The sequence below is a fragment of the Mastigoproctus giganteus genome, chromosome 5 (assembly GCF_048544385.1).
Source record: "Mastigoproctus giganteus isolate SK-2022 chromosome 5, ASM4854438v1, whole genome shotgun sequence".
NCBI classification, from domain to species: domain Eukaryota; kingdom Metazoa; phylum Arthropoda; class Arachnida; order Uropygi; family Thelyphonidae; genus Mastigoproctus; species Mastigoproctus giganteus.
Window position 1 is genome coordinate 202,321,876 of NC_143579.1, and position 27,636 is coordinate 202,349,511.

At 36.3% G+C, this 27,636-nt stretch overlaps 1 protein-coding gene across 2 annotated transcripts in view; it reads right to left on the reverse strand.

Annotated features, from left to right (window-relative positions):
* LOC150086011 (major vault protein-like) overlaps nucleotides 1–27,636 on the reverse strand; it is a 217,597-nt gene that overhangs the window by 103,757 nt on the left and 86,204 nt on the right. For both annotated transcript variants that reach the window (XM_090374330.1, XM_090374331.1), the window contains exons 5-6: nucleotides 17,518–17,744; nucleotides 6,198–6,434 (exon numbers count right to left, since the gene is read on the reverse strand). In XM_090374330.1, the coding sequence (XP_090230456.1) occupies nucleotides 6,198–6,434; nucleotides 17,518–17,744 (464 nt within the window). The remainder of the gene's footprint in view (nucleotides 1–6,197; nucleotides 6,435–17,517; nucleotides 17,745–27,636) is intronic.

Below are 27,636 nucleotides of genomic sequence, written 5' to 3' on the forward strand. Positions count from 1 at the left end.
TATATGCATCCCATGCATTTTTCTTCTCTGTTATGAGTCTCATTAGTTCATTTGACAACCATTTAGGCCTAAACCTTGAACAATATTTCTTAATAGGTATGAAACTTTTAGTAGCTTCCACGATTAATAAGACATGCTAAGTTATAGCATGTCTTAAAGTACTGTTTTATTGGACTGAATTCAAGAATAGCAAAAGCTTAAATTGAAAGGTGAGTACTGGGAATTTAAGCTTTTATCAGTGACTCCATTATTTTACCCGGAACAGAAGTTAAACTAACTGGTCTGTAATTACTCTTGTCACCCTTTGATCATCGCTTTGTGAATAGCTTGAGGTAATTCTGAATAAAAAAAATATGAAAATCATAAACATCATTTACGTCCGCCCTGTATACTGGATTTCCTATACATATTAACCAGTACAATATCTAGCCTTTTTTTTTTTAATTTCATTAACACACACACACACACACACACACACACACACACACACACACACACACACACACACACACACACACACACACACACACACACACGCACAATCTAGAAGTTTCTTCACAAATTCTAAGCTACTGCCAGTCTAAAAATAACAATGGAAAATATTTTTCTATGGAAAGCAGTATGTTTTTCAATATCAGTGAAATTCCATGATGTATATAGAATTACTGTTATTCTTCAAGCTGTCTGTCATATAAAGTTATAAGCAACTAGGCTTCCTTCTCTTTTTTTTTTTTTTTTTTTTTTTTTGTTAAACTTAAGGCCTATAACAGAATGCACTGCTGAAAAAATTTCTTCATAAAATTCAATGTGTATACAATAATGGATTAAGAGCAAGTTGCTGCTATGGATAAAGGGATGGTTGAGTGGGAGAAGATAGAAAGTAGTAATCAATGGACACTGCTCTTCGTGGACTAATGTTATTAGTGGTGTCCTTCAGGGGTTGTTGGGGCCATTTTTGTTTTCTGTATTTATCAATGATATTGATATGGGTATATTGGGCTTAATGTCCAAGTTTCCAGATGATACAAAGGTTGGTAAGGTTGCTAATGACAGTAAGGACAGTACGCTACTGCAACAGGATCTGGAAAAGTTAAGCAGATGGGCTGAGAGGTGGCAACTGAAGTTTAACATTGACAACTGCAAAGTTCTGCATACCCCAGAGTAACATACCAACTGTGCAGTACTAAACTCAGGGCGGTGGAGAATGAGAAAGACCTGGTGTCATTGTGCCCTCAGATATGAAGTTTTCTGAGCAGTGCAACAGGCTGCACGAGTTTGTCAATGATATACAGGAATTTTTTTTTTAGCAGGGATAAGGAGGTGATTATCCCATTGTATAAGGCAATGGTCAGGCCACACCTTCAGTACTGCATACAGGTCTGGAGGCCTCATTTTAGGAAAGACGTAGAGCTACTGGAACGAGTACATAGAAGAGCAACAAGATTAGTGAGTGGAACAAAGAGTTGCGGTTACCAAGAAAGGCTTTTAAGTTCTGCAAATTGCAGAGTCTGAAGACTAGGTACCTGAAAAGTGATCTAATTGAGGTGTATAAGGCCTTGAATAGTTTGACCAAGCTCAGTACTGATGGGATTCTTCCTCTTGCTCAGATTTTACACCTGATGGGGCATAAATTCAAATTTAGGAAAGACAGTTGTAGAATAGATGTGTGGAAATTTGCCTTTAGCCAGCAGGTGGTTGATTGCTGGAACAAACTTCCATCTTACCAGCTTGGTAATTATAATATATCACTCACCTCAGTTTCTTGTTGCATTTAAAATCTTTAGTTCCCCCCACACAGCACAGTTTGAACAACATTAACCATCAGCTGTGATTAGAAGCAACAACCAGTGAGAAACAACAGAGTTGGATTGTCGATGAAGTGCAAATTATCAATTAAGTGATATCACGGATACACGAAATCTGACTTCAAGACGTTATGGTAGTTCCCACATAGTGCTTACAATTTACAATTATGACTGCTTGGAATTTTTCTAGTTTGTGAAACTTAAGGTTGAATTTATGTTGGGAAAATAAATAGGAAAAATTCCAAGTATCACATTCCAATGTGATATTCAGAAAAGTTTCCTGCGCTGAACAATATCCAATAATTTCAACCGTAGCAAGGTTGTTTCCATTGAAATACTTCATAATCTTAATGCTGTAGTTGAAGATCTGTGTACGTTACTACCAGCAGGGCTATATATCAGGTGTTAAATCCTGATATAGTCAAATTTATGGTGTGTGTGTGTGTGTGTGTGTGTGTGTGTGTGTGTGTGTGTGTGTGTGTGTGTGTGTGTGTGTGTGTGTGTGTGTGTGTGAAAATAGTCAATGAATTATTAATTCACAGCATAATGCAAGTTTGACTAACTTTAACCCCTTCCTGGAACATTTTTTCCCGGAAAATGTGCCATAACGGATAAACTTTTTTTTATTTTACAGATTAAAAGTATGCATCATGCAAATACTCATTGTATAGTTTGTGTTTTTTATTAATTTTTTTGTAGAAAATATATAGGAGTAATTAACCCATTTGGGCTATCCCAATGTGACAGCACATTGCATTCCACTTTCTATTTTGAGAAACCTTTCCCTGCTCAATCAGCTTCAACTTCTCGAATATCCATTACCAATTCCTTAAATGCTGATCTCCAGTGGGGCAAAGACAACTTAGTTGATTTCAATACTTCTAAAACTCAGTCTTGTCTTATATCTCGCAAAAAGGATTCTTCTGCTCCTATGCTTATCTTTGGTGACACTCCAATTTCTAGGCAAGTTGATATATCTCTTTTGGGGATTACCCTGACTTCTAATCTCTCTTGGCACAAACACATTACAAATATTACTTCCTCTGCGTCTAAAAAACTCTTTCGCTCTTGGTGTTACTTTTCTTCCAAACAGCTGTTCACTCTGTACAAATCGCAAATCCGCCCTACCATGGAATATTGTTCCTACATTTGGTGCGGTGCCCCAGAATCTCTCTCAGGCTTCTAGATTCCATTCAGAAGAGGACAGTTAGGCTAATTAATGGCTCATCTCTACAGAGTCTCTCCACTCGCTGTCTTATAGACGTACTGTTTCTGCTGCATGCCTTTTCTACAGATACTTCCATGGACACTGTTCTGCTGAATTGGCTTCTATAATTCCCGCTCTCTCTTTCAAAACAGTCCAAACACGTGCCGCCACCAGCTAACATCCATTTACTGTCCAACTTCAAACTCACAGAAACAACTTTTCATCTTCCTCGTTTATTCATTCAACTGCCGTTTTCTGGAACAACCTTTCTTCATATGTCTTTTCTTGAAAATTATAGTCTACAGAAGTTCAAGTCTAATGTCAACAAATATCTTCTCTTTTCTTCTCAACCTCCAACCTAAGCACAGTACTAAATACTATAGGTACTAAAAAAAAAATAAAAAAAAGTTGTGCACCCTGATTACTGCCATTAGCCACCCTGCCAACCTTTGTATCACTGTAAACTTAGACATTAAGCCTGGTATACTTCACATGTTTGTTTCGCATCAAAGCCTTTCAAGCAATCTCCCATCCTCTTATCTCTCTTTCTGCTTTATTGGAATTGAGCGGTCAGTTTCTACTCTTAGTAATAGCCACATAGTACAAGGAAGCCACAGGCTTTTGCTGTACTGGCAGAAAAAGAGAGAGAGAGAGAGAAAAAAAAAACAAGTAGATAAGAAAATGCAATTTGCTTCCTTCCTCACACAGGTAACTATCCAGTTGACCTTTGAATTTATTCAAACTGTCGGCCTCAACTACCTGTGAAGGAAACCTGTTCCAGCAATCAATAACGCACTGGCTAAAAGAAAACTTCCTAACCTAAACCACTTCCCCTGTAATTTGACTATGTCCCCGAGTTCTGGAATTCTGCATAACAGTGAAAATTCCACCTTCATTCATTTTACTAACTCCTTGCAGTGCCTTATAAACCTCAATCAGATCGCCTCTAAGGTGCCTGGTTGCCAAGCTCTTTAGCCCATATAATTAGTCTTTCCTCATATGACCACCCTTTTGCCAATCTCACCATGTGAGTTGCCCATCTTTGGACACCCTTTCAAGAAGCTCAGTGTCTTTTTTTTTTAGATGACTTCTCCATATTTGAAACAGTATTCTCTTGTACATGCTTCTGCTGATTAGAAATTCTGTCTGCCCTTTTGCAGAAGATGGTCTACATTTCAAGGTGTATTCAAATATCACTTCCTTAAATAATAATTTGCAGGAACAAACAAGGAACTTAAAAAAAAAAAAAAAAAAAAAGCTAACTTTATAATCTGATATGACTATATGGATCACTGCACTTCTGCATTCTTCATTGCCCATCTACATGAGACATATAGAAAACTTAACTAACATCTATCCTTTAAATCGTCATTTCTTAAGCTTGACTTCTGTGCCAAGGAGTCAGTGGTTAAAGAAGTAATGCAGGATCATCTTGATACAAATGCAATTATACAGCAAACAGAACATGGATTTCTTTAAGGGAAATCCTTTCTGACCAATCTGATTTCCTACTATGAGTTAGTCACAAAGGAGCTCAATGCAAAAAAATAAATTTAGACATCATATACTTCGATTTTAATAAAGCTTTTGGTACTGTTTCACATATCCCATGTATGCTACAAATTGGAGACAAAATTACTGCTATGGATAAAAAGATAGTTGGGTGGCAGGAAACAGAGTGGTTATTAATGGCCACTGCTCTTTGTGGAATAATATTATGAGAAGAGTCCCTCAGGGTTCTGTGTTGTTTTTAATGGAGTGGAGTCATATGATGCCACAATATCCAGGTTGATAACTTATGAGGCTTGTTTTCCTGCTGTGCTGCCATGCTTATTGTACTACCATCTCTCAATATTTTATGAAAACAATCTAAAAACTAAAATAATGCTTATTGTTGGCTATATGCAATTGTTGACAAATGCTTCTCTTCATTTTAGAAGAGAAATACAGTAAACTCTGTAAAATCTTAGGGCACTTCACACTCCAAAATTCTTTAAAATCTAGAAAAGAGCAACGTTTCTTTCTTTATAAGAGGTATGCAGGACTATTTTATCCTTTAATCTTTTTTTTTTTTTGCAGCCAGTTATGGTGTAGGATTTAAACTGTATAGATAATGCAATGGTCTTAATTCTCACAGCAGAACTCATTTTGTTCTGCTTCTGCTTTTGTTCTGTTCTGTGGTTGCTATGATATTGCATATATATTTATATATTAACAGATATAAATAAGTTTAGTTGTTTGTGCTTATTTATTGAAATGTGCTCCTTTAAAACTGCTCAACCACGAGATACACCTCTCTAAAATCTAGAAAATTTTAAATCTCTTCTCAATCCCAGAGGTTGCTGGGATCTCATAAAGGTCTTTCTGGGGGAGAGACTGTTTTAACTTTCTGATTTAGAACTTGATTTACCTATCTTGGACAGTGATGTTATTTTAGATCCAAACATTTCTATTGGCAATGATGAAAATAAACAACACATCATTCAAACATCCTCCCATATGTTGTTTCAAACTATGGATTTTGGTCAGGTAAATCAAGTATTCCAAAAACTGAATTGGGATTGTTTTACAGATGTTTTTATTAATTGTTTTACCATGCAGTTTTATATACAACCTCATCAAGGTGCATCTATAAATTTGCAGGTCCTAGATAAAATAGCCATATACGTATATAATTCCAGACAAAGCATCCAAACAAGGGCCACATACAAAATGCATGTAACATGAGCCTCCCTTACAGAGGAACCCCAGGGAAAACTTTTCAATAAAATAATGATCCCCTAAACATCAATTTGATCCACTGCATTATTTAAAAAATAGACTAATGACTATAACATGCAATGGTTGCAAAGTAACTGCTTATATATAAAACAATTTACTATCAGCTAATGTGCAATTTAATGGACAATTTGTAGTCTGGTAAGTGGTAAAGAATGCTTTGAGTGAAAAATAAATATTTTCTCCACCTTATAAAATAAAGGATTTTTATCTTTTACAGCAATGTGTGACACCCAACATATTTGGAAAAAATGACACTCACAGAAAATAGGTGAATTAAATATAGTGGGGAAAGTACTCTTTCCCCACTATATTCTGATTTATAACAGAGCCCATGTTTCTAATTCCTAAAATAAATAATTATCACTCATGTGAAATTTATATCTTTATCTCAAAACAAGCCTTACTTTAACTAACTTCTTTTGTCCCAACTGGGGTTTTCCATTTTCTCCCAAAGGATCAACAATAACACAGTACTGTCGATTTGATAAAGTAGTTATAGGAACAATTCCTACTACTCGCTCATAAACCCCTGGAATGTATGTCTCTGTGTCATTTATGGTAATCAGCCATTCCTCACCATTTTTTCTTGATTTCCCCAAATCATCAGTAAATGTACGAGTAGCCTTTACATGAACAGCTTCCTGAGAAGAAAGAAATATAAATCACAATTTTCACTCTTTAAAATTAAAAAAATTAATTAAGAAATTGTTTGAAAACCAATCATGCTTTTATTTAACATAAATATCCTTATAATGTTAGATAAAAAATATAAATTTAATGAAATAAATAATTAGTATCACAATTTTTAATTTATCCTTAGCTTATAAAACCAAATTAGGTATCAATTAAAAGTAAGACCACTATTCTGCATTTAGAAAATTAAAAATATATATATAAAATGTCATTGTTTTTTTGCCAAAAATGGCAGAAAAAAAAAAATAATAAATAAATAAGAGGTAAGGTAAGTTACATGAAGCTTGAAGATTAAAGATAAAACAAGAATGTAAACTGCAATCAACCCATAATTTTAGGTCAAAATTCACTAGTAATCCAAGGACAGCAATTGGCTTCCTTTATCATTTCTAAATTTTTTGTATTAGTGCTACAAACTGTTCACTACACATACAATTTTCATATGTGAATTTATTTTTCTTACTTTTATATTAACTCTTTCCTTAGCCAGGACATGCACTCAGAAATTGGGCCATTACACCCTCAGGTTGCTGAAATATTCTTTAACATTATTTAGGCAACAAGAGGAAGCAATACTCTTAATCTGGTTATCAGCAGTAATTCTTCATGCATTAAAAATCTGCAGGTAAAAGACCCACTAGGTGGCAGCAATCACAGTGTACTAATATGGAATTTAATTAAAGACATAACTACTGTCATGGGTAAAAGGAAAGGCTTTTTCATTCATAAGGATGACTACAGGTCTCAGTTTTTAAATTGTGTGCAGTGGGACCAAGATGATGTTACCAACAACAATTCTAAATGGTAAGTATTCAGGGAAAATGACTAAAGAAACTACTAGGCTTTCCATACCAACAAAAAAATACTGTTCAAAGCTTAGACCTAAATGGATGTCAGATTAACTATCGAGATATGTGGCAGAGAAGCAAAGTGCATGGGATGCATATTAACTATCAGGTGATATAGAAGCCTGTGATAGATATAAATTAGTCGGCAATCAAGTCACACAGGAGGTTAGGCAAGCGAAGGCAGATTATGAGAAGTCTCTGGCAAAGAATGCAAAGAAAAGTAGCAAAGCCTTCTTCTATGCTTATATTAACAGTAGAAGGAAGGAGTTAAATCACACCAGGCCACTTAATGTTTATGGGTTAACCGTTGATGACCCTGCTCAGGATGCGGACAAATTCAATAGGTATTTTGCATCTACATTCACACATGGGAATTTCTTTAGGGTACGGGATGCCAGAAGTTTATCAAACTCTAACGAGAAGCTAAATGACTTTCTGATAACTGAAAGGGAAGTGGAGGAGAAATTGTTGAGGGTGGACATAAAAAAGGCACCTGGGGTGGGTGGAACCTATCCAATTATATAAAGGGAGGCAGCAAAGGAGGTAAGCAAACCTTCAGCCATAATTATGAGAGCATCCCTGTATTCAGGGTAGGTCCCTATGGACTGGAGAAGTGCAAATATATCCCCAATTCATAAAGAGGGATAAAAAAAAGCAACAATAGACATTAAGTTAACTTAATGTCTATTCCAAAAAAATAATGGCATCACTGGTTAAAGAAGTAATGTGGGACAGACATGCAATTATATTACAATCACAGCATGGATTTGTCAAGGTCTTGTCTAACCAATCTCATAGGTTACTATGATGCAGTGACCAAGGAACTAGATGCAAAAAATAATTTTGACATCACACCGTAGATTTCAGAAAGGCTTTTGAAACATTAAAGACTGTGGTACAAAGTGGAACAATGTGGCAATAAGGGCAGGTTACTGCTATGGATAACATGATGGTTAAGTGGAAGAAGACAGAGTGGTTATCAATGGTCACTGCTCTTCAAAGACTAATGTTATTAGTGGATTTTCCCAAGGTTCAGTGCTGTATCCATTTTTGTTTTCAATATTTATCAATGATATTGATGAAGGTATATCAGCCTTAATGCCTAAGTTTTCAGATGATACAAAGGTTGTCAGGGCAGTTAATGACAGTCATCAGGGTGGGCTACTACAAGATATAGAAATATTGAGACAATGGACTGAGAAATGGCAATTGAAGTTTAAATGACAAATGGTACTGCACATAGGTAGCAGTAACCCAAGAGTAACTTATCAACTGGGTGGTACTACACTCAGGATAGTAGGTAATGAAAAAGATCTGGGGATAATTGTGCAGTCAGACATGAAATTCTCTGACCAGCGCAGATATGCTGCCAGGACAGTTCATGGGGTTTTGTCAATGATATACAGAAACTTTGCTAGCAGGGATAAGGAAGTGATTATCCCTTTGTATAAGGCCCATGGTTAGGCTGCATCTTGAGTACTGTATACAGGTCAAGAGCCTTGCTTTAAGAAAGATGTAGATCTGATGGAACGGGTTCAGAGAAGGGCAACCAGATTGGTGAAGGGAACAAAAGAGTGCTTTTACCTAGAAAGGCTTCACTTCTGAAAACTGCAGTGTCTCGTGACTAGGCACATGCAGGAAAACTAATTGAAGCGTTTAAATCCTTGACTAAATTGGAATTGACTAAATTATTAATGGTATTCTTCCATGTGCTGAGACTACACACGAGGGGGCATAAATTCAAGTTGAGAAAGGATGGTTGCAGGATAGATGAGCAGAAGTTTGCCTTCAGTCAGTAGGCAGTTGATCATTGGAACAGGCTTCCATCTGTTGTTATTGTGGAAGTGGATGGGTTGAATAAATTCAAGGGAGAACTAGATAAATTCTTGGAGGGTACAGATGGGTGAACTGGTGTTTATTTTATTTTTATTTTTTTGTCTGATGCTTGCCTAAGCTGGCTTTCTTGCATCATTTGCCATTACTATTATTACTACATTAACTCTTTGCTACTACTTTAAACCATCTTCCTTTTCCATCTGCCTATTTATGCTGTCTATTATTTATCTATCTCACACACGGGGAATTCTTTAGGGTAGAGGATGCCAGAAGTTTATCAAACTCTAACAAGAAGCTAAATTACTTTCTGATAACTGAAAGGGAAGTGGAGGAGAATTTCTGCCTATTTATTAGGGTACCTAATAAATAGGCAAAACTGTAGAAAGTAAATTGATAGAAATTCCTACTATCCTCTTTTTTTCTTTCTTATTTTTTGTTTCCGTTTAACACCTACAAATACTTTTTACTCTCTCTCCCTCTATAGTCACTTCCTTCCCCTAAAAACCATATACTTTGACACATTAGAAAATCCATCCTCTACTAACCATTTCTTTCATTTTACCAGAGGCACTTTCCAGCTTGAAGTTGGGCTTTCATGCTCCAAGTAGTAAACCCAAGTAATCTTCTTTTTTTTTTTTCCTTTTTTTTTTTGCAGGCTATTGCAAACTTTTTTCACCACTATATGGGCCTCTTCATTCCTTTCATTTATTTTAAGATTTCACACATATCACTTGCATTAAAATTAATTTTTCACTTTAGCATTAGCAATATCATTTATAAATACAGAAAACAACAATGGACCCAACACTGAACCCTGAGGAACTTCACTAATAACATTAGTCCACGAAGAGCAGTTTCCATTGATTACCACTCTGTCTTCATCCACTCAACCATCCCTTTATAAATAATAATAAATTTTCTGTTTATACTCCGGGACGACCAAACAGTCAGAGGAGTTAACAAGATAGACAGAATACAAGAAACAGCACCGTATTCAGCAGTCACGGGCTTGAACCCCGGTCACTCAAGGCACGTGTACTTATGCACCCGCGCGCCTGACCACTAGGCTACGGCGGCCTTATCCATTGCAGCAATTTGCCTCCAATGCCACACTGCTCCAATTTGTGAAGCAGTCTTCCATGTGCAACAGTATCAAAGGCTTTTCTAAGATCCAGATATATGATATCAAAGTTATTCTTTGCATCCAGTTCCTTTGTGACTATATTATAGCATCCAATCAAATTAGTCAGACAAAACTTCCCCTCAACAAACCCATGCTGTGTCCAAGCTATAACTGAAGTCTTGTCTAGATGATCCTGCAATGCTTCTTTAACCAGTGCCTCCATTAATTTCCCTGAACCAAAAGTTAAACTAACAGGTCTGTAATTACCTGTCTTCCCCTTTGATCCTCCTTTGTGGATTGGGGTCACATTTGCACATCTCCAGTCCATGGGTACCTACGCTGAGTCCAGGGAAGCTTTCGTAATTATAGCTAAGGGTTTACTTACTTCCTTTGCCGCCTCCTTTAATATAACTGGATAAATTCCATCCACCCCAGATGCCTTTCTTGTGTTTATCTTCAACGATTTCTCCTCCACTTTACTCTCAGTTATTACAAGATTATCTAGCTTACTGCCAGAGTTGAATACACCTCTGGCATTCCCCTCCCTGAATAACTCCTCATGTGTGAATGCCGATGCAAAATATTCATTTAGTTTGTTAGCTACCTGAGCAGGATCATCAACAGTTGAATCATCGATATCAAGTGGACCAATCTGATTCATCCGATTCCTTCTACAGTTTACATAAGCAAAGAACTCTTTGCTGTTTTTCTTTGCATCCTTTGCCAAAGATTTCGCGTAATCTGCCTTCGTCTATCTAACCTCCTTTGTGACAGACCAGCTTATATCTATCATAGGCTTCTGTGTCACATGTTAATTTATATGTATCCCATGCATTTTTCTTCTCTGTCACATGTCTAATTAGTTCATCTGACATCCATTTAGGCCTAAATCTTGAACAATATTTCTTTGTTGGTATGAAAAGCCTAGTAACTTCCAAGATTAATTCCTTGAATGCTTCCCATTTTGAATTTGCTTTTGGTAACATCATAAATTGGTTCCACCATATAGAATTTAAATACTGTCTCAGACCACAGTAGTCACCTTTACAAAAACAAAAATTCTTCCCTTTACCCTGGATTGTAGTTACCTCTTTGAGTAAATCCCACTTCAGCACACTTTGATCACTGCCACCTAGTGGTTCCTTTATCTGCAGATTCTTGATGCATGAAGAATCACTACTGATAATCAGATCAAGAGTATTACTCCTTCTAGTTGCCTCCCGAACATGCTGCTATAGTAAACAATCATCCAATAAATCCACAAAAGCCTTGCTAGTGTGTGAGTGAACAACCCACAAATTCCAGTCAATATCCAGGAAATTAAAATCCTCCATTATAAGACACTCTAATTTACTAGCCCACTATTTCTCTGCACAATTGCTCATTATACTCATCAGATTCATTAGGTCTACAACACACACCCACTCTCATTTTTCCTTTCCCAGTGCTTATGTCAAACCAAAGAGACTCAACATTGCATTGTCCACCCACATCGATTGGATGCACTTCCTTAGATTTTACGTGTTTCTTAACTAACAGCATAACCCCTCCTCCCTTCCTGTCCTGTCTATCCTTTCTGTACACATTGTACTCCCCAAATTCCAGTTCTGCACTGCTTATGTCTGTGTGACACCATGTCTCTGATATCCCAACAATATCTGCCTTTGATGTCTTGACTAGCACTTCAAGCTCAACAAATTTATTAACTATACTCCTAGAATTGGTGTACATGCAAGTAAACATGCACCTGTTTCTACTTTTAGTTACCCTAACTCAGCCTATGTATTTACTTTTTCCACTATGACTAACAGCAGTCCTGGAAATTCCCAGTGCCTTGTTTTCCCGGCTGCTGCTCAATTGCATTTCAATAGAAGTAGTGCAAGAATCACTTTTACCTCTGCCAGCGGCTACTGTTAATCTATTAGTCCGTGTATCCCCCCAAGCTAAAAGTTTTCCGACCCACCTAACTCTGCCTCGATAGCATCAGCAAATATTCTTGCACCCTTTCTATTTAAGTGTATCCCATCCCTGTAGAAGCAGTGTCTCCTGTTAACAAGCACAGACCAGTCTGAGAAAAATTCTACCCCTTGAGACTTGCACAATCTCTTCAGGGCCGAACTGATCGACAAAGCTCTCATCATATACTCCCTCCTATTATATCTGGGCAGAATTGCAGACACTTTCAAATTCAACCCTAACTCACGGCTTTTTTTCAGCATTGTCTTGTACTTTTTAAGTAATTCTGTCGGTTTCCTACTTTTAATATCATTAGTGCCAATGTGTACAACAATATCACCCTTTGTGCCCTTAAAGGTTGATAACTGCCCTTCAACCTTTGCCCCTGGCAGACCTACCCTGGTCCCGTTCCATCTACCTTTTTGCACAATATGTTACCCGTTTCCCTGACAACAGAGTCACCTACAACAACTAATATTCTTTGGGACCGGCACATTCTGCCTTGGAGGTTGCCGCTGTGTTGTGTGATGTTCAAGTGCAAGCTCTGGCACCGACTGAGCTAGCCGGGTGGGTAAAGTGCCTGCCTGGCACCCCAAAGGTCACGGGTTCGTATCCTGCCTCGGGCTTGGATCAAAGTACTGCAAAAACCTTGGGAGGTGCATTATGGCCATAGAAGCCGATGCGCCAACAACTACCAAAAAAAAAAAAAAAAAAGAAAAAAAAAAAAGCAAGCTCTGGCATTGATGTGGGCATCTGAGAGCTTGTAGGGCCCCTCAATTTAAATCCTTCAAGGGCATCCACCCTGTCCTTCAAGCTCTCATATTATCACTTAACTGATAATCGATAATTCAGAATGTTGGGATTACTCTCTACACATCTGTTGCTGCAAATTTAATTACATTATCCTTGTGTTTGGCCTACTTTATTTCTTTTATTCAGCAGATGTGAAGCAACAAAATGCTATGTCCCAGGTAAGTATCATCATGACTGCAGTCCTCCTGAAGATATTAAGCCATTTGATTTACCCAATTTATGATATTAATGAATTCACAACCAAACTTATCGATTATTCTATTTTAAAAATTTTTCTCCTCGTATCTTGCATTAATGCTAGATTATAACTTAATTTTATAATTTTTATAAAAAGTTTTAACTTTTATTGCTTAATATTTGCCATTTTTTAATTGTAATGTTCTTATATTTTTTTTACTTTGTATTTTTTTCTTCTTTTCTTTCCTTTACACTTCCTCCCCTAAAAACTGGCAAATTATATGAAGCCATGTATAAACCTGCATACCATTCTCTTCATTTTTTTTATTATTTATAATTATTTATATATTACATTCTTCACAAACTGCCTTAAGCTTTAAAGCTGTAATTATATATCCTTTTTCTTAATTATCAAATTTTTTGCAAAAGTGGCATCATTTAAGTTATATCTCTTATCATGAATACCTTCACAACGAGTTGCCACAATATTGCACTACTTCGAATAAGTAATTCTTCACCAAAGGAGAAGGCTATTGTTACTTATTCTCAGCAGATACCACCACCCAGATGGCACCGCTTCAGGACTAGTTTGTATATGTCTGAGATAATAACCCTACTATCCACTTGTCCCTATTAGACTTAGAAAAACAAAAAATAGAGGGAAAGTAATATTAAGAATGGAAGAGGAAAAGAAACAGTGTAGAAGAATGAAAGGGACAGTAACTCCAACTCACATCAATCGAAAACTCCTCAAACAGCCAACACTTTCCAGTAGGAAAAGACTGTTGTTACCTATTTTTAGAAACTCCAGACATCATCAGGTTACCCCGGTGGCCGTTTCAGGGCTATTTGGCCCTTCTTCGGTGGGTGGGTAGGTACCCTAGTGATGTAATGATGGCAAAACTGTTATGAAGTATAACTCCACAATATGAGAGATGCCTGATAGTGTATAAGATGAATTAAGACTGAAATGCTTTAAGGGCTTAAGCCTCAAGCTGTGAGAGAAGTAGACAGCATACAGGTTATTATAAATGCATCATATTAGCACACAGCTAAACTCTGAATTAGCAAATTTTTTGCAAAAGCAGCATCATTTAAGTTATATCTCATATTGTGAATATCTTCACAACGAGTTGCCATGATATTGCACTACTTCAAATAAGTAAGCTTCACCAAAGGAAAAGACTATTGTTACCTATTCTCAGCAGATATCACCACCCAGACGGCACAGTTTCGGGGCTATTTGGCCCTTCTTTGGTGGGTAGATAGATACCCTAGTGAGTAATGATGCCACTTTTGCAAAAAATTTGCTAATTCAGAGAACTCGTGAAGGTATTCACAATATGAGATATAACTTAAAAATGATGCCACTTTTACAAAAAATTTGCTAATTCAGAGTTTAGCTGTGTACTAATATGACGTTTGCACTAACCTGTATGCTGTCTAATACTCTTGCAGCCTGGGGCTTAAGCCCTTAAAGCATTTCAGTCTTAATTACATCACTAGGGTATCTACTCACCCACCAAAGAAGGGCCAAATAGCCCTGAAACGGTGTTGTCTGGGTGGTGGTATCCACTGAGAATAAGTAACAATAGTCTTCTCCTTTGGTGAAGTGTTACTTATTCAAACTATTGCAACATCATGGCAAATCATTGTGAAGGTATTGATTCACAATATGAAATATAACTTATATGATGCGTTTACACTAACCTGTATGCTGTCTAATTCTTTTGCCACCTGAGGCTAGCCCTTAAAGCATTTCATATCCTTTTTCTATATTTTCTATCATCCTATACACTTAGCTGCTACTTATGGATATATTTTTTTATTTTCCTTCTTTTTTTTTTTTTTTTTTTTGTCACACACAATGATATTCAAGTAGGCTACTCTTGGTGGGGAGGAGGGGCAGGGAGGAACAGTAAAGGCATCAAAGCTTAAAGGTGAATCAAATATAGTGGAGCGAGGAAAGTACTTTTTTATACTGTACGATTTTTAATTCATGTGCTTGCTACTTGCATTAATTAAATATATTTAATGTTATTTGTATAACCTGTTCAATGCAACAAAGAAAGAGAAGCTTTCCTGAACTCCCTTACTTTTTATCATTTTTTATGCTTTTCATTATTTTTTTATTATTCTCAACTTTTCAAGCCCTCAGTTTTGCTTTTGTTATTGTTTATATTTAAATTATAAATTCCGGCCATGTATATATATATATATATTCTTAGTTCTTTCATTTCATCCTATCCTTTATTTATGAATCATTCTTTGTTCTAGGGCAAGACAGATCAGGTCTAAGAGGTGGTCTTCATCTGATAAATTTCAGTCTCAAGAGTGCAGTCCTCTGCACTCTTGGGCATATGGATTTTTAGGGGAAGGAAGTTCAGTTATTCTGTGTCCACTTTACTGTTTCAAATTTTATCTGTCCTTTGAAGAGTCTAGACACTTCTAAAGCTTAGCAAGTAAGCCTTCAGCCTATTGTCTCATTTCCTTTATTCCAGCTACAGTTTTATTTCTTGCCATATATACTTTGAGTAAGTTATTGAATTCCTCTCAAAATCTGTTCGCATTTTCAGCATGCTTAAGGTTACTGCAATAACCTCAAGCATACTCAGATTTATGATTACTGCAATTTGTACAACTGCCACTATTTATGATAAATAGCATCCTGTAGACCAGTGTTTCCCAAATGGTATTCTGCAGAACCCTCCGTGATGTAAAATTAAGGGTTCCGTGGAAAAATAAAAAATTTTTTTAAAAGTTTTACACATTAAAAGTTAAAAATATTGTAGGTACGTTTGTATCTGGTGGACGAGACAATATTTGGGTCAGGTCGCTTTTACTGCACAGCTTAGTACTAAACTGCCTTTGTAATTATAATCCAGATTACATAAACTGCATTTGTAATTATAATCCAGATTACACAAACTGCCTTTGTAATTATAATCCTGCACATTACATAGACTGTATACTACCGCACCTACCTACCTACCTACCTACCTAAATACTAGGAAAGGACAGCCAAACAGCTGTGATTGGTTACGCTCTGTGTTTGGATCCGTATTTCACACGGTGGGACGCTTTTTGTATTTTTTTTTTATACTAATAATAATAAACAAAGAATTTAAAGGTATTTGACCTTGAACCAAGAAAATTTTTTGCCTGCAGCACATTTATTTATTTTTTTTTTTGTGTGCTACACTAAAAATATTTAAGGAGTTCCATTATGTTGTACAAAGTATAAAAGGGTTCCGTGACTAATTTTAATTGGGAAACGCTGCTATAGACAATGCAGAATTTCCTCACACATCTTGTTAACATTGAATCCTCCTTCCACTATGAATTTATAATTAACAATTCCTTTGACACTGCAGAAAACTTTCATCATGATTTTACCCTTGCTTCTGTCCTGGCAAAATTCTTTGGAGGTGAGGTGTGGTCTTGTTCTTCCAAACTAAAGACTGGTGGTTGCCCTGGGGATTATACGAGACCCACCTTTCACTTCTGCATACAATCTGTTCAGGAATATGGAATCAGCATCCATAATGAGGTTACCACAGATTGTCATTGTGTCTCTTCTGGCCTTCTGCTAATTCATTTGGAACAATATACCACTGCTGTAGAAAGATAAGTCCTACTGTGCTACCTAAGTCAAGTTTTCATAGCCTACAACCGGTCAAGAACCTCCCAGTTGTAGGTTTCAGGAGATCTGGGTTTACTGTGCTGTATGAGACTATGCATTATCATCGAACAGTCTGATACCCAATAAAAAGAGATCTGGTCATTTCCGGTAAATTTTCTGCACACAGACAAAGGTTTTCCATGAATTGAATTTTTTCCAGATTGAACATTTAGTCCATAGTAAATGAATAACTGCAAGCACTACTTAATAGGCATGTGACAACTATTAGGCTGCACATGAGACAACTATTAGGTGAACGAGTCACCATCTATAGGCTGTTCCAAAAGGTCAGTGGTTCATATATAGATATCTGCATTGAGAGCTGTGAGTTTGGTAACACTTAGGAATCCTTTTTTTTTGATACATCCTTGTATACTTATATTAATCTACACATTTAACATAACTAAATTAAAATATCACTATAAATAAATATAATTATAAAAAAATAAATAAAATTAAATATAATAATTCTTTTATATTTTGAAACATTTCTTACCGACTAAGCCAATAAGCTAAACAAAATACAGATTAAATGACAAAACAAAACACGATGTTCACAAAAGTTAATAAACAGCAAATAAAATAATATTTATTACCTTATCAGTAAGCACATAGGCATCCACAACATCCACTATTTCTTCATAGGCTCCTGGAAGATAAGCTCCAACACGATTCACTAACCATTCCTCACCTGTGACACGCTGTTTTCCATCTCTGTCTTGAGTCTCAGTCTTAGCTCGTAGTTTCAATGCTTGATTTGGCTTAATCACAGTTGCCCTAACAGTTTCTAATTGTTTCACTTCTTTTCTTGGAATGTATGTGCCTTTAAAAAAGCAGTCAAGATCAGAATAAAAACATCTATCTTTTACAATTTGTAAAATAAGTTTTTTTTTATGAATTTTAGTCTAGTTTGTTTTTTTACAAATATGCATTTCTGTTACCTTTTTTCCTTACCAAATGCAGAAGTCATGATCAAGATAATTATGTTTATAGACAATACTTACAGTAAAATAAAATAAACCAACTTATTTATTTCAAATGCATTTCTAGTCAGGATCCTTAGATTTGACTTGCTAATAGCACCCAGCCTTGAGACTGACTAATTCAAGATACTGAGGACTACTGACAGCTGGTCTCAAACCCCACACACTCCACTCAGTACAGCCTTGTGCTCATGCTAACATGGCTACCAGGGCCCAATAGATTAGCTATATGCACTGATACCTCTCCTAATATCTTTTTTTAACAGAAAAGAATTCTGAGGGAATTCTTAATGATATGAAATCAATAATTTAATATGACCTAAAACCAGATAAAACATTGCTTTGCAAACAAATACTTCTGGTTAAAGCAAACAAAAACTAAATCCACAATTGTAAGTATCTGGAATACATGGCTGTCCAATTGGTTTTTGTTTTCTTCATGCTCACTATCCACAATAGAGGCTGGTTGCTTTTTACTTTGAATACAAACAACAATGCTCAATGCTCAATTTTTGTTTAAATTAAAAAAAAAAAAAAATGCTCAATGACCAAAAAAAAAAAGTATTATTTTTGAGGGCTGGCTTGCATTTTGTAGTCTGCATCAATATGATATTAATTAATTATTTCTGCTCTACTTTCCATACCTGTCTTGGAAGGTAATTCTACTGGTGATTCTGCTACTGGATTGAATAAATGAATTTTCTGTTTCTATTTCAGTTCACAAGGTAGAGAGAAAATACAAGAACAGAACTGTATTTTTCAGCAGCCATGTGGGCTAGAACCACATTTATACTACTGTACCCTCACATTTGACCATCTAACTATGAGGGCAAGTTGATGCTATCGAATATGAACACAGAAAAATACCAATTGAATATTGTATTCAATAAATGTTATATAAATTGAATAAAAAAAAAAAAAAATCAATAAATTGAATATTGTATAGCATTCTGTGAAATCAATGCTTCATTATGGTAAGCCACAATAATACACTGAATCAGTATTAAAAGAAAAGCAAAAGGAGCTCATGTGTCTATAGGCCATCTTTGGCACCTACCCCATTTAGCTTCAGAAATCAAGACAATGAGTCTCCAGTCAAATTCTCATGGACATTTTATTTCTTGGAGAGAACTGAAAGAAAAGCAAGGCTGCAAAAACAAGTTAAGATACTAAAACATACATACAAGATGATACTCAGCAAAAGTTTTTCAAGGTTCACTGATCAACAGAAACCATTTTCTAATCTTTTTAAAGAGGAAGCATTGCCTCCTTAAAAAAAAAAAACTTCATCCGTGTCTAAATTTATAACAAGTTTCAAAGTGTGAACAAATATATATACTGATTTGTTTCATGCAAATTATGGATACAGAAAAACGGATCAATCCTGTTTTCTATGAAATCTTTGTGATCAAAAAATTAATAATTACCATTACCAGGATGTTTCTAGGAAATTATGGACTAAAATTGCAAATAAGATGAAGGTTTCAAATAAGTATAACTTATTAAATAAACATTTATTGAGAAAACAATGTGCATGATTACAAATTTTGCATATTGTTATTTGTATATATAGGAAGTAGTGAAATTTGGTATATATCAGAAAACATTAAACTACTGAATAATGCAACCATCACTGTTAAAATAATTTTTAAATGTGTATTTGATGGTACTTGCCTGCTCCACTGACCTACTTTTTGATCACAACTTGTTTGTACTAGCCATGTTTACATTTTGTGATATTTAAGATGCTATGACCATTAAAATCTAAATACCAATATTTTTTGGTATTTAGATTCAACAGTATTTGGTATTTAGATACTCAGTAAATATCAATATTTATCAATAATAATATACTTGTAAGAGCATATGCACTTTGCAATCACATTAGCTCTATATGGGAAGTACAATATGTACAGAAAGGACAGACAGGGTAGAAAGGGAGGAGGGGTTATGTTGTTGTTGTTGTTTTTGATTTTTAGGAGCATTAGCAACTAAGGCCATATTGCTCCGGGATATGCGGTGGTCATTCCCTGACCTTTACGCATCCTCCGTATTTGGTGGTGATGGGCTCGAACCCCGGTCTAATCAAGAAGCGTGTGCTATGCACTGCTGCTCCTTCCCACCTGGCTACGGAGGCACCTAGGAGGGGTTATGCTGTTAGTTAAGAAACACATAAAATCTAAGGAAGTGCATCTAGTTGATATGGGTGGACAGTGCAATGTTAAGTCAGTTTGGTGTGACACAAACATTGGGAAAAGGAAAATGAGAGCAAGAGTGTGTTATAGGCCTAATGAGTACAATGAAAAACTGTGCAAAGTAGAGTGGGCCATTAAATCAGAATGTCTTTTAATGGGGGATTTTATCTTTCCAGACATTTACTGGAACGTGGGTTGGTCACTCGCATGCTAGAAAGACTTTTGTGGATTTATTGGAGAACTGTTTTCTACAGCAACATGTTTGAGGGGCAACCAGAGGGAAAAATAGTCTTGATCTGATTATCAGCAGTGATGATGCAGGCATTGGGAATTTGCAGATAAAGGAACCACTAGTTGACAGTGATCACAGTCCACTGATGTGAGATTTACTTAAAGATATAACTACCATCAAGGTTAAAGGGAAGGGTTTTTGTTTTCGTAAAGATGACTACAGCGGTCTCGGGCAGTTTTTGAATTCTATACAGTGGGATCAACTGATGATGTTAAAAACAGTGAATTCTAAAGGGGAGGACTTCAGGAAATTAATCTTGAAAGCCACTAGGCTTTTACCAACTAAGAAATACTGTTCAAGTATCAGGACTAAATGGATGTCAGATGAACTAATCAGGTTCATGGCAGAGAAGAAAAATGCGTGGGATGTATATAAATTAGAAGGTGACACAGAAGCCTACGGCAGATATCAGCTAGTCTGTAATCAAGTCACAAATGAGGTTAGGCAAGCGAAGGCTGATTATGAGAAATCCTTGGCAAAGGATACAAAGAAAAACCACAAAGACTTCTTTAGTTATGTAAACTCTAAAAGGAAGGGGATGAATCAGATTGGTCCACTTGATGTTGGTGGTTCAACTGTTGATGATCCTGCTCAGATAGCTGACAAGCCTGAATGGGTATTTTGCATCTACATTCACACATGAGGAATTCTGTAAGGAAGAGGAAGACAGAAGTTTACTAAACTCTTAACAGGGAGCTAAATGATTTTGTAATAACAGACAGCAAAGTGGAGGACAAATTGTTGAAATTAAACATAAAAAAGGCACCTGGGGCAGATGGAATCTATCCAGTTATATTGAAGGACGCAGTGAGGGAAGTAAGCAAACCCTTAGTTATAATTATGAGAGCATCCTTAGATTTAGGGGAGGTCCAATGGATTGGAGATGTGCAAATGCATCCCCAATTCACAAAGGGTGACGCAAATAATTATAGATCTGTTAGTTTAACTTCTGTTCCAGGGAAAATAATGGAGTCGCTGGTTAAAGAAGCATTGCGGGATCATCTAGAGAAGACTGCAGTAGTAGTTCAGATACAGCATGGCATGGGTTTGTTAAGGGGAGGTCTTGTCTGACCAATTCGATTGGATACTGCGATGTAGTCACAAAGGAACTGGATGCAAAAAATAATTTTGATATCATATACTTGGATTTTAGGAAAGCTTTTGATACTGTTGCACATGGAAGACTCTATACATTTTGGAGCAGTATGGCATTAAGGACAAGTTGCTGCAACGGATAAAGGGATGGTTGAGTGGGAGACAGCAGAGAGTGGTAATAAATGAACACTGCTCTACGCAGACTAATGTTATTAGTGGAGTCCCCTGGGGTTTGATGCTTGGCCCATTGTTGTTTTGTATATTTATTAATGATATCAATGAAGGTATATCAGGCTTAATGTCCAAGTTTGCAGATAATACAAATGTTTGTAGGGTTGTTAATGATAGTAAAGACAGTATGCTACTGTAACAGGATCAAGAAAAGTAAGGTAGATGGGCTGAGAAGTGCTAGAAGAAATAGATGTGCAGAAGTTTGCCTTTAGCCAGTGGGTAGTAGATTGCTGGAACAGACTTGGATCTGTTGTTGTGGAAATTGATAGCTTAAATAAATTTAAGGCTGAACTAGACAAACATTTGGAGTGACTGGATGGGTGAAATGGGAAGGGATTTTTTTTTTTTTTTTTTTTTGGCTGATGCTCTATAAGCTTGCTTTCTTGCATCATATGTCTCAAATAATGCTAATGTTAACCTCCAATTGGCTACAATTATTCTGAAGGCACATTCCACTATTCTTCCTGCTCCAGATAAATGGTATCACTGGTGATACCCCTGGATGTATGCAAGTCCTTCTAGAAGTACTCACTGGCAGAAGAAATTGGCTTTGAAAAATTATCTATAATTTTTTTGGATTTCATCAGTTGTTATTGGTATTACAAACAGGCATTATCTCAAATGTATTTTAGGAACATAACTTTCACAGAAAAGTAAGCAATGTGGGTTCAATGTGGGTAAGTAATGTGGATATTATTTGAGAAAATTATAAGGGGTATGCCAACAAGAAAAAAAAAAGAAAGTTGCATATTACTGTTCTCCTTTACAAATTTCTTTTTAAATATGGTTTAATTGGATACATCTTTAAAAGATATAAGTCATAACCTATTGGGCCACATGGAAGTAAGCAGTCATTGCAAGAAAGTTTTGCATTTGGTGGTAATTTCAGTGATCTGTATTTCAGAAATTTGTAAAAACTTAATACACAATGAATGTTCCTTCACCTCTTTACTCATTTAATGACCAATATCATCGCAGAAAAATTTATAGTTGGCATCACGTAGAGTTTGCAAAAAGATGGAAAGAAAACTGTTTGTAGTTATAAAGCAGAGTACTGTGAGAACATTTCAGTTGGATTTGTTTTCCATTGATATAACCAACAGTTATTCTGCTTCTCAACTGCATTCTTAATAGAATTTAATATATGTTTGAATGCAATTCATTTGCTCCCCTCAATCTTGTTGCTCTTACTTAAACCCATTCCAACAGATCCATGTCCTTCCTAAAATGAGGCTTCCAGACCTGTATGCAGTATTCAAAATATGGCCTAACCATTTCCTTATACATTTGGATGATCACCTCCTTGTATATTCTAAAAAAGATTCCTGTATATCATTAACAGAACTCCATTAGCTGTCCTAACAGCCTATCTGCACTAATCAGAGAATTCCATGCATTGAAATTCAGTATAATTAGCCATAGGTCTTTTTCATTCTCCACTACCTTGAGTGCAAAACACCCAATTGATATGTTATCCAGATCACAGCAACCCATATGCAATACCTTGCATTTATCAACGTCAAACTTCAATTGCCACTTCCTAGCCCATCTGTCTAATTTTTGTAGTTCTCATTATAGAAGCATACCCTGAATCAACCCTGCCAACCTTTGAACCATCTGTAAAATCAGATATTAAGCTTGATATGCCTTCATATATAAATATTAAAAACAATAAAAGGGCCAGAAGAATAAAGGGCTCTAAAGCCATTAATAACATGAATACAAAAAGAGCAGTACCCATTAATAATTACAGTCAGTCCTCATATAACACGTGTTTACACTACACGAATTCGATCATACACGATTTATAAATAGGGGAACGGTATCTTATATAACACGAACCGAATTTGCTTATGCACGATTCGCCTAGTGTTTACAAGAAATGGCAGTGAAACGCAGAATCACCCCAACTGAACGCAACACGATAGGAATAAAGAGAAGATTCTGAAAATGTATTTATGCATTTTATATCAGTGAACGGGAAACACATTTCACCATAATAACGTAAAAACCAACACAATTCCAGCTATCGGTATAATCGCAAATGCAATTAGATCGAGTTTACTACCAGTTTATAACAGATTCCACTAGTGGAAATACAACTGGCAATTGTTTTTATTGTTTTATGGTAGTAACCCCTAGAAATATGAGGTGTTAATAGTGTATCTCTGCCTTTACGGTGTTGTTTATTCAGTTGCTACACGCGTGCAACTTTGTTTATGTGTATCAAGTATGCCTTCTCATTTTGTAATTGTGTTTTATTCCATAAAAATGAGTAAAATACTTAAAAGGTGTTAAAAGGAAGCGTCCTGGTGAAGACTGCAGATTCAGAGAGAAAAATAAAAGCAATATCGATAAACAGAGGCGGACTGGATCAAAAATTCTTACCCGGGGAAATTTATAGTGGACTCATACTATGGTTTATGGCCAAAATCACACTGGCCTCCAGCCCACTGGGGTTCCCTCAGTAAGGCTTATGGCCAATCTGCCTCTGTCGATAGAGAAAAAATATGAAATTGTGAAACGCTTTGAGCGAAATGAAAGACCATGTGATATTGCACGTGCTACAGACCTAAATGAGGCAACTCCGAGAATTACAAAGAATGCAAAGAAAATAAAAACAACTTTCATAGCAGGAACAACTCAAAGTGTAATTAAAATCCATTAGATTAAGACACAAAGAATTGGAAGAGATGGAATGGCTGTCATCTGTTTGGATAGAAAATCAAACAAAAAACAAGTTTGCTTACGACAGAAGCAAGAGTGTTAGCAACATTTTATTACGTAATAGTCGTAATAAAATACGTATTTTATTCATAAAAAATACTTACGTATTTTTTATTATTTATTATATTATAATAAAATATAATATAATAATAATAAAAAATATTATAAAAAATTATAATATTATTTTTATTACGTATTTTAATCATTATAAAATACAAAAGTATTTTATTACGATTATTTATTGTGTTTGGTAATGTTTTGGTTACCAATGTGTGTTCAATCTTGGGTGGTTGGCACCTAACCCTATTTTTCCCATAGGGCCTGTTGTTTATGTTGCACGATTTTGCATTGCACGAGGGTTTCTTGAAACACAACTATCATGCTATACGAGGACTGACTGTACCCTGTCTTCTGCCATTCAACCATCTCTTTATTTATAGCAATAACTTGCCCTTAATGCTGCCACAGTGCTTAAATTTTTACAGCAGTCTTTGCAGGTGTAACAGTATCAAACACTTCACTGAAATCTAAGTAATATAACGTAATGTAAATATATAATGTCAAAATTATTTTTTGCATCCAGTTCCTTTGTTAATGCATTATAGTTTCTAATCAAAAAAATCATTTTTCTCACAACTATAACTTGATATGCTTCTGGTATTCCCATCCCTAAACTTTTTCAGGAATGAAGGTAGATGAAAAATACAGGGTGTCCATTAATGTCCTTTACAAAAACAAAAAATGCTATGGTGTGAATGCGGTACATAATGCAAACTTGAAATTGTTTCCAGGTGATAGAGGATACCTCCAAGTTTTTATTCACCAGCTGTAAAATGTGCATGCTGCAGTAATTAGCATCATAATTCAAACCTGTATTCATGACAGAATTTTCCAACAAAATTCCAACCTCTTGGTTTTGTCTGGTTTCATCCTCAGAGAGCGATTTAACATTTTACACACTGTTAACCTTGACAAGTTAAGCTTACAACTAGAATGTTGTATGGATTTCCCTGGCCTACACATAAAACTTCCTTGAACCAGCTCCACTGCACCTTCATTGAATTTTGTTCAGCCACCACCACCATCACCACCCTACCCTGGCTTGGATGATTGCACAATCAGGCATCCTTTATGAATTTTCCCTACCACTGCACAACTGTAGATTAACTTGGTGACTTCTTTTTAAACTTTGATAAAAATTTACATATAACAATAGCAGTAGAACAGGGGTGGCCAACTTAATTTGTGATGCAATCTACTTTTTTTTCTTTAAAATGTGTAGTGATCTACCATCTCAAGAATTTCATTGCAAATGGTTAAAAAAGTTAATCAACACATATTGAAAAATTTAGCATTAGCATTAGTAGAGGCATTTGATGCAAGAAAGCAAGCTTATGCAGCATCAGCCAAAAAAAAACCCACTTCCACTTCACCCCTCTGTTCATTCAAAATACCTGTCCAGCTGAGCCTTAAACTTATTTAGGCTATCAACCTCCACCACAAGGGATGGAAGTCTGTTCCACCAACCAACCACCTGCTGGCTAAAGGCAAATTTCCGCACGTCTATCCTACATCTGTCTTTCCTCAATTTGAATTTATGCCCTCTCAGGTGATTTTTCTGAGCTAGAGGAAGAATCCCATCAGCATTGAGCATGCTTAAACCATTCAAGGCTTTATACACCTCTATCAGATCACCTCGCTGGTGCCTAGTCTCCAGACACTGTAATTTGCAAAACTTAAGCCTTTCTTCGTAAGAGCACCCCTTTGTTCCATTCACTAATCTTGTTTCCCTTCTCTGTTCCTACTCATTCCAGCAGCTCTACATCCTTCTTGAAATGATGCCTCCAGACCTGTATACAGTACTCTAGGTGTGGCCTGACCATTGCCTTATACAATGGAATAATCACCTCCTTATCCCTGCTGGAAAAATTCCTGTATATCATTGACAATACTCCATGAGCTACTCTTGCAGCCCGTCTGCACTCCTCAGAGAACTTCATATCTGCCTGCACAACCACCCCCAAGTCCCTTTCATTCTCTACCACTGTCAGTGTAGTACCACAGAGTTGATACGTTGCTCTGGGGTTGCTGTTTCCCATGTGTAGTACTTTATATTTGTCAATGTTAAACTTCATTTGCCACCTCTCAGCCCATCTGCTCAACCTTTCCAGATCCTGTTACAGCAGCATAGTGTCAGTAGTGTCCTTGACAACCCTGCCAACCTTTGTATCATCTGCAAACTTGGACATTAAGCTTGATATACCATCATCAATATCATTTATAAATACAGAAAACAATAATGGACCCAACACTGAGCCCTGAGGGACTCCACTAATAACATTAGTCCACGATGAGCAGTGTCCATTGATTACCACTCTCTGTCTTCTCCCCCTCTACCACCCCTTTATCCATACCAGCAATTTGCCTCCAATGTCACACTGCTCCAATTTGTGTAGCAGTCTTCCATGTGCAACAGTATCAAAAGCCTTTCTAAGATCCAAGTATATAATATCAAAGTTATTCCCTGCATCCAGTTCTTTTGTGACTGCATCATAGTATCCATTCAAGTTGGTCAGGCAAGACTTCCTCTTAACAAAACCATGCTGTGTCTGAGCTATAACTGAAGTCTTGTCTAAATGATCCTGCAGTGCTTCTTTAACCAGTGCCTCCATTAATTTTCCTGGAACAGAAGTTAAGCTCACAGGTCTATAATTACTTGTGTCAGCCTTTGATCCTCCTTTGTGAATTGGGGTCACATTTGCACATTTCCAGTCTATGGGTACCTCCCCTGAGTCCAAGGAAGCTCTCATAATTATGGCTAAGGGTTTGCTTACTTCCTTTGCTGCCTCCTTTAATATAACTGGATAGATCCCATCCACCCCGGGTGCCTTTCTTGTGTTTATCTTCAACAGTTTCTCCTCCACTTTACTCCCAGTTATTTCAAGATTCTGTAGCTACTGCTAGAGTTGAATACACCTCTGGCATTCCCCTTGCTGAATAACTCCTCATGTGTGAATGTCGATGCAAAATATTCATTTAGTTTGTTAGCTACCTGAGCAGGATCATTAACAGTTGACCCATCAATATCAAGTGGACCAATCTGATTCATCCCCTTCCTTCTAGAGTTTACATAAGTAAAGAACTCTTTGCTGTTTTTCTTTGCATCCCTTGCCAAGGATTTCTCGTAATCTG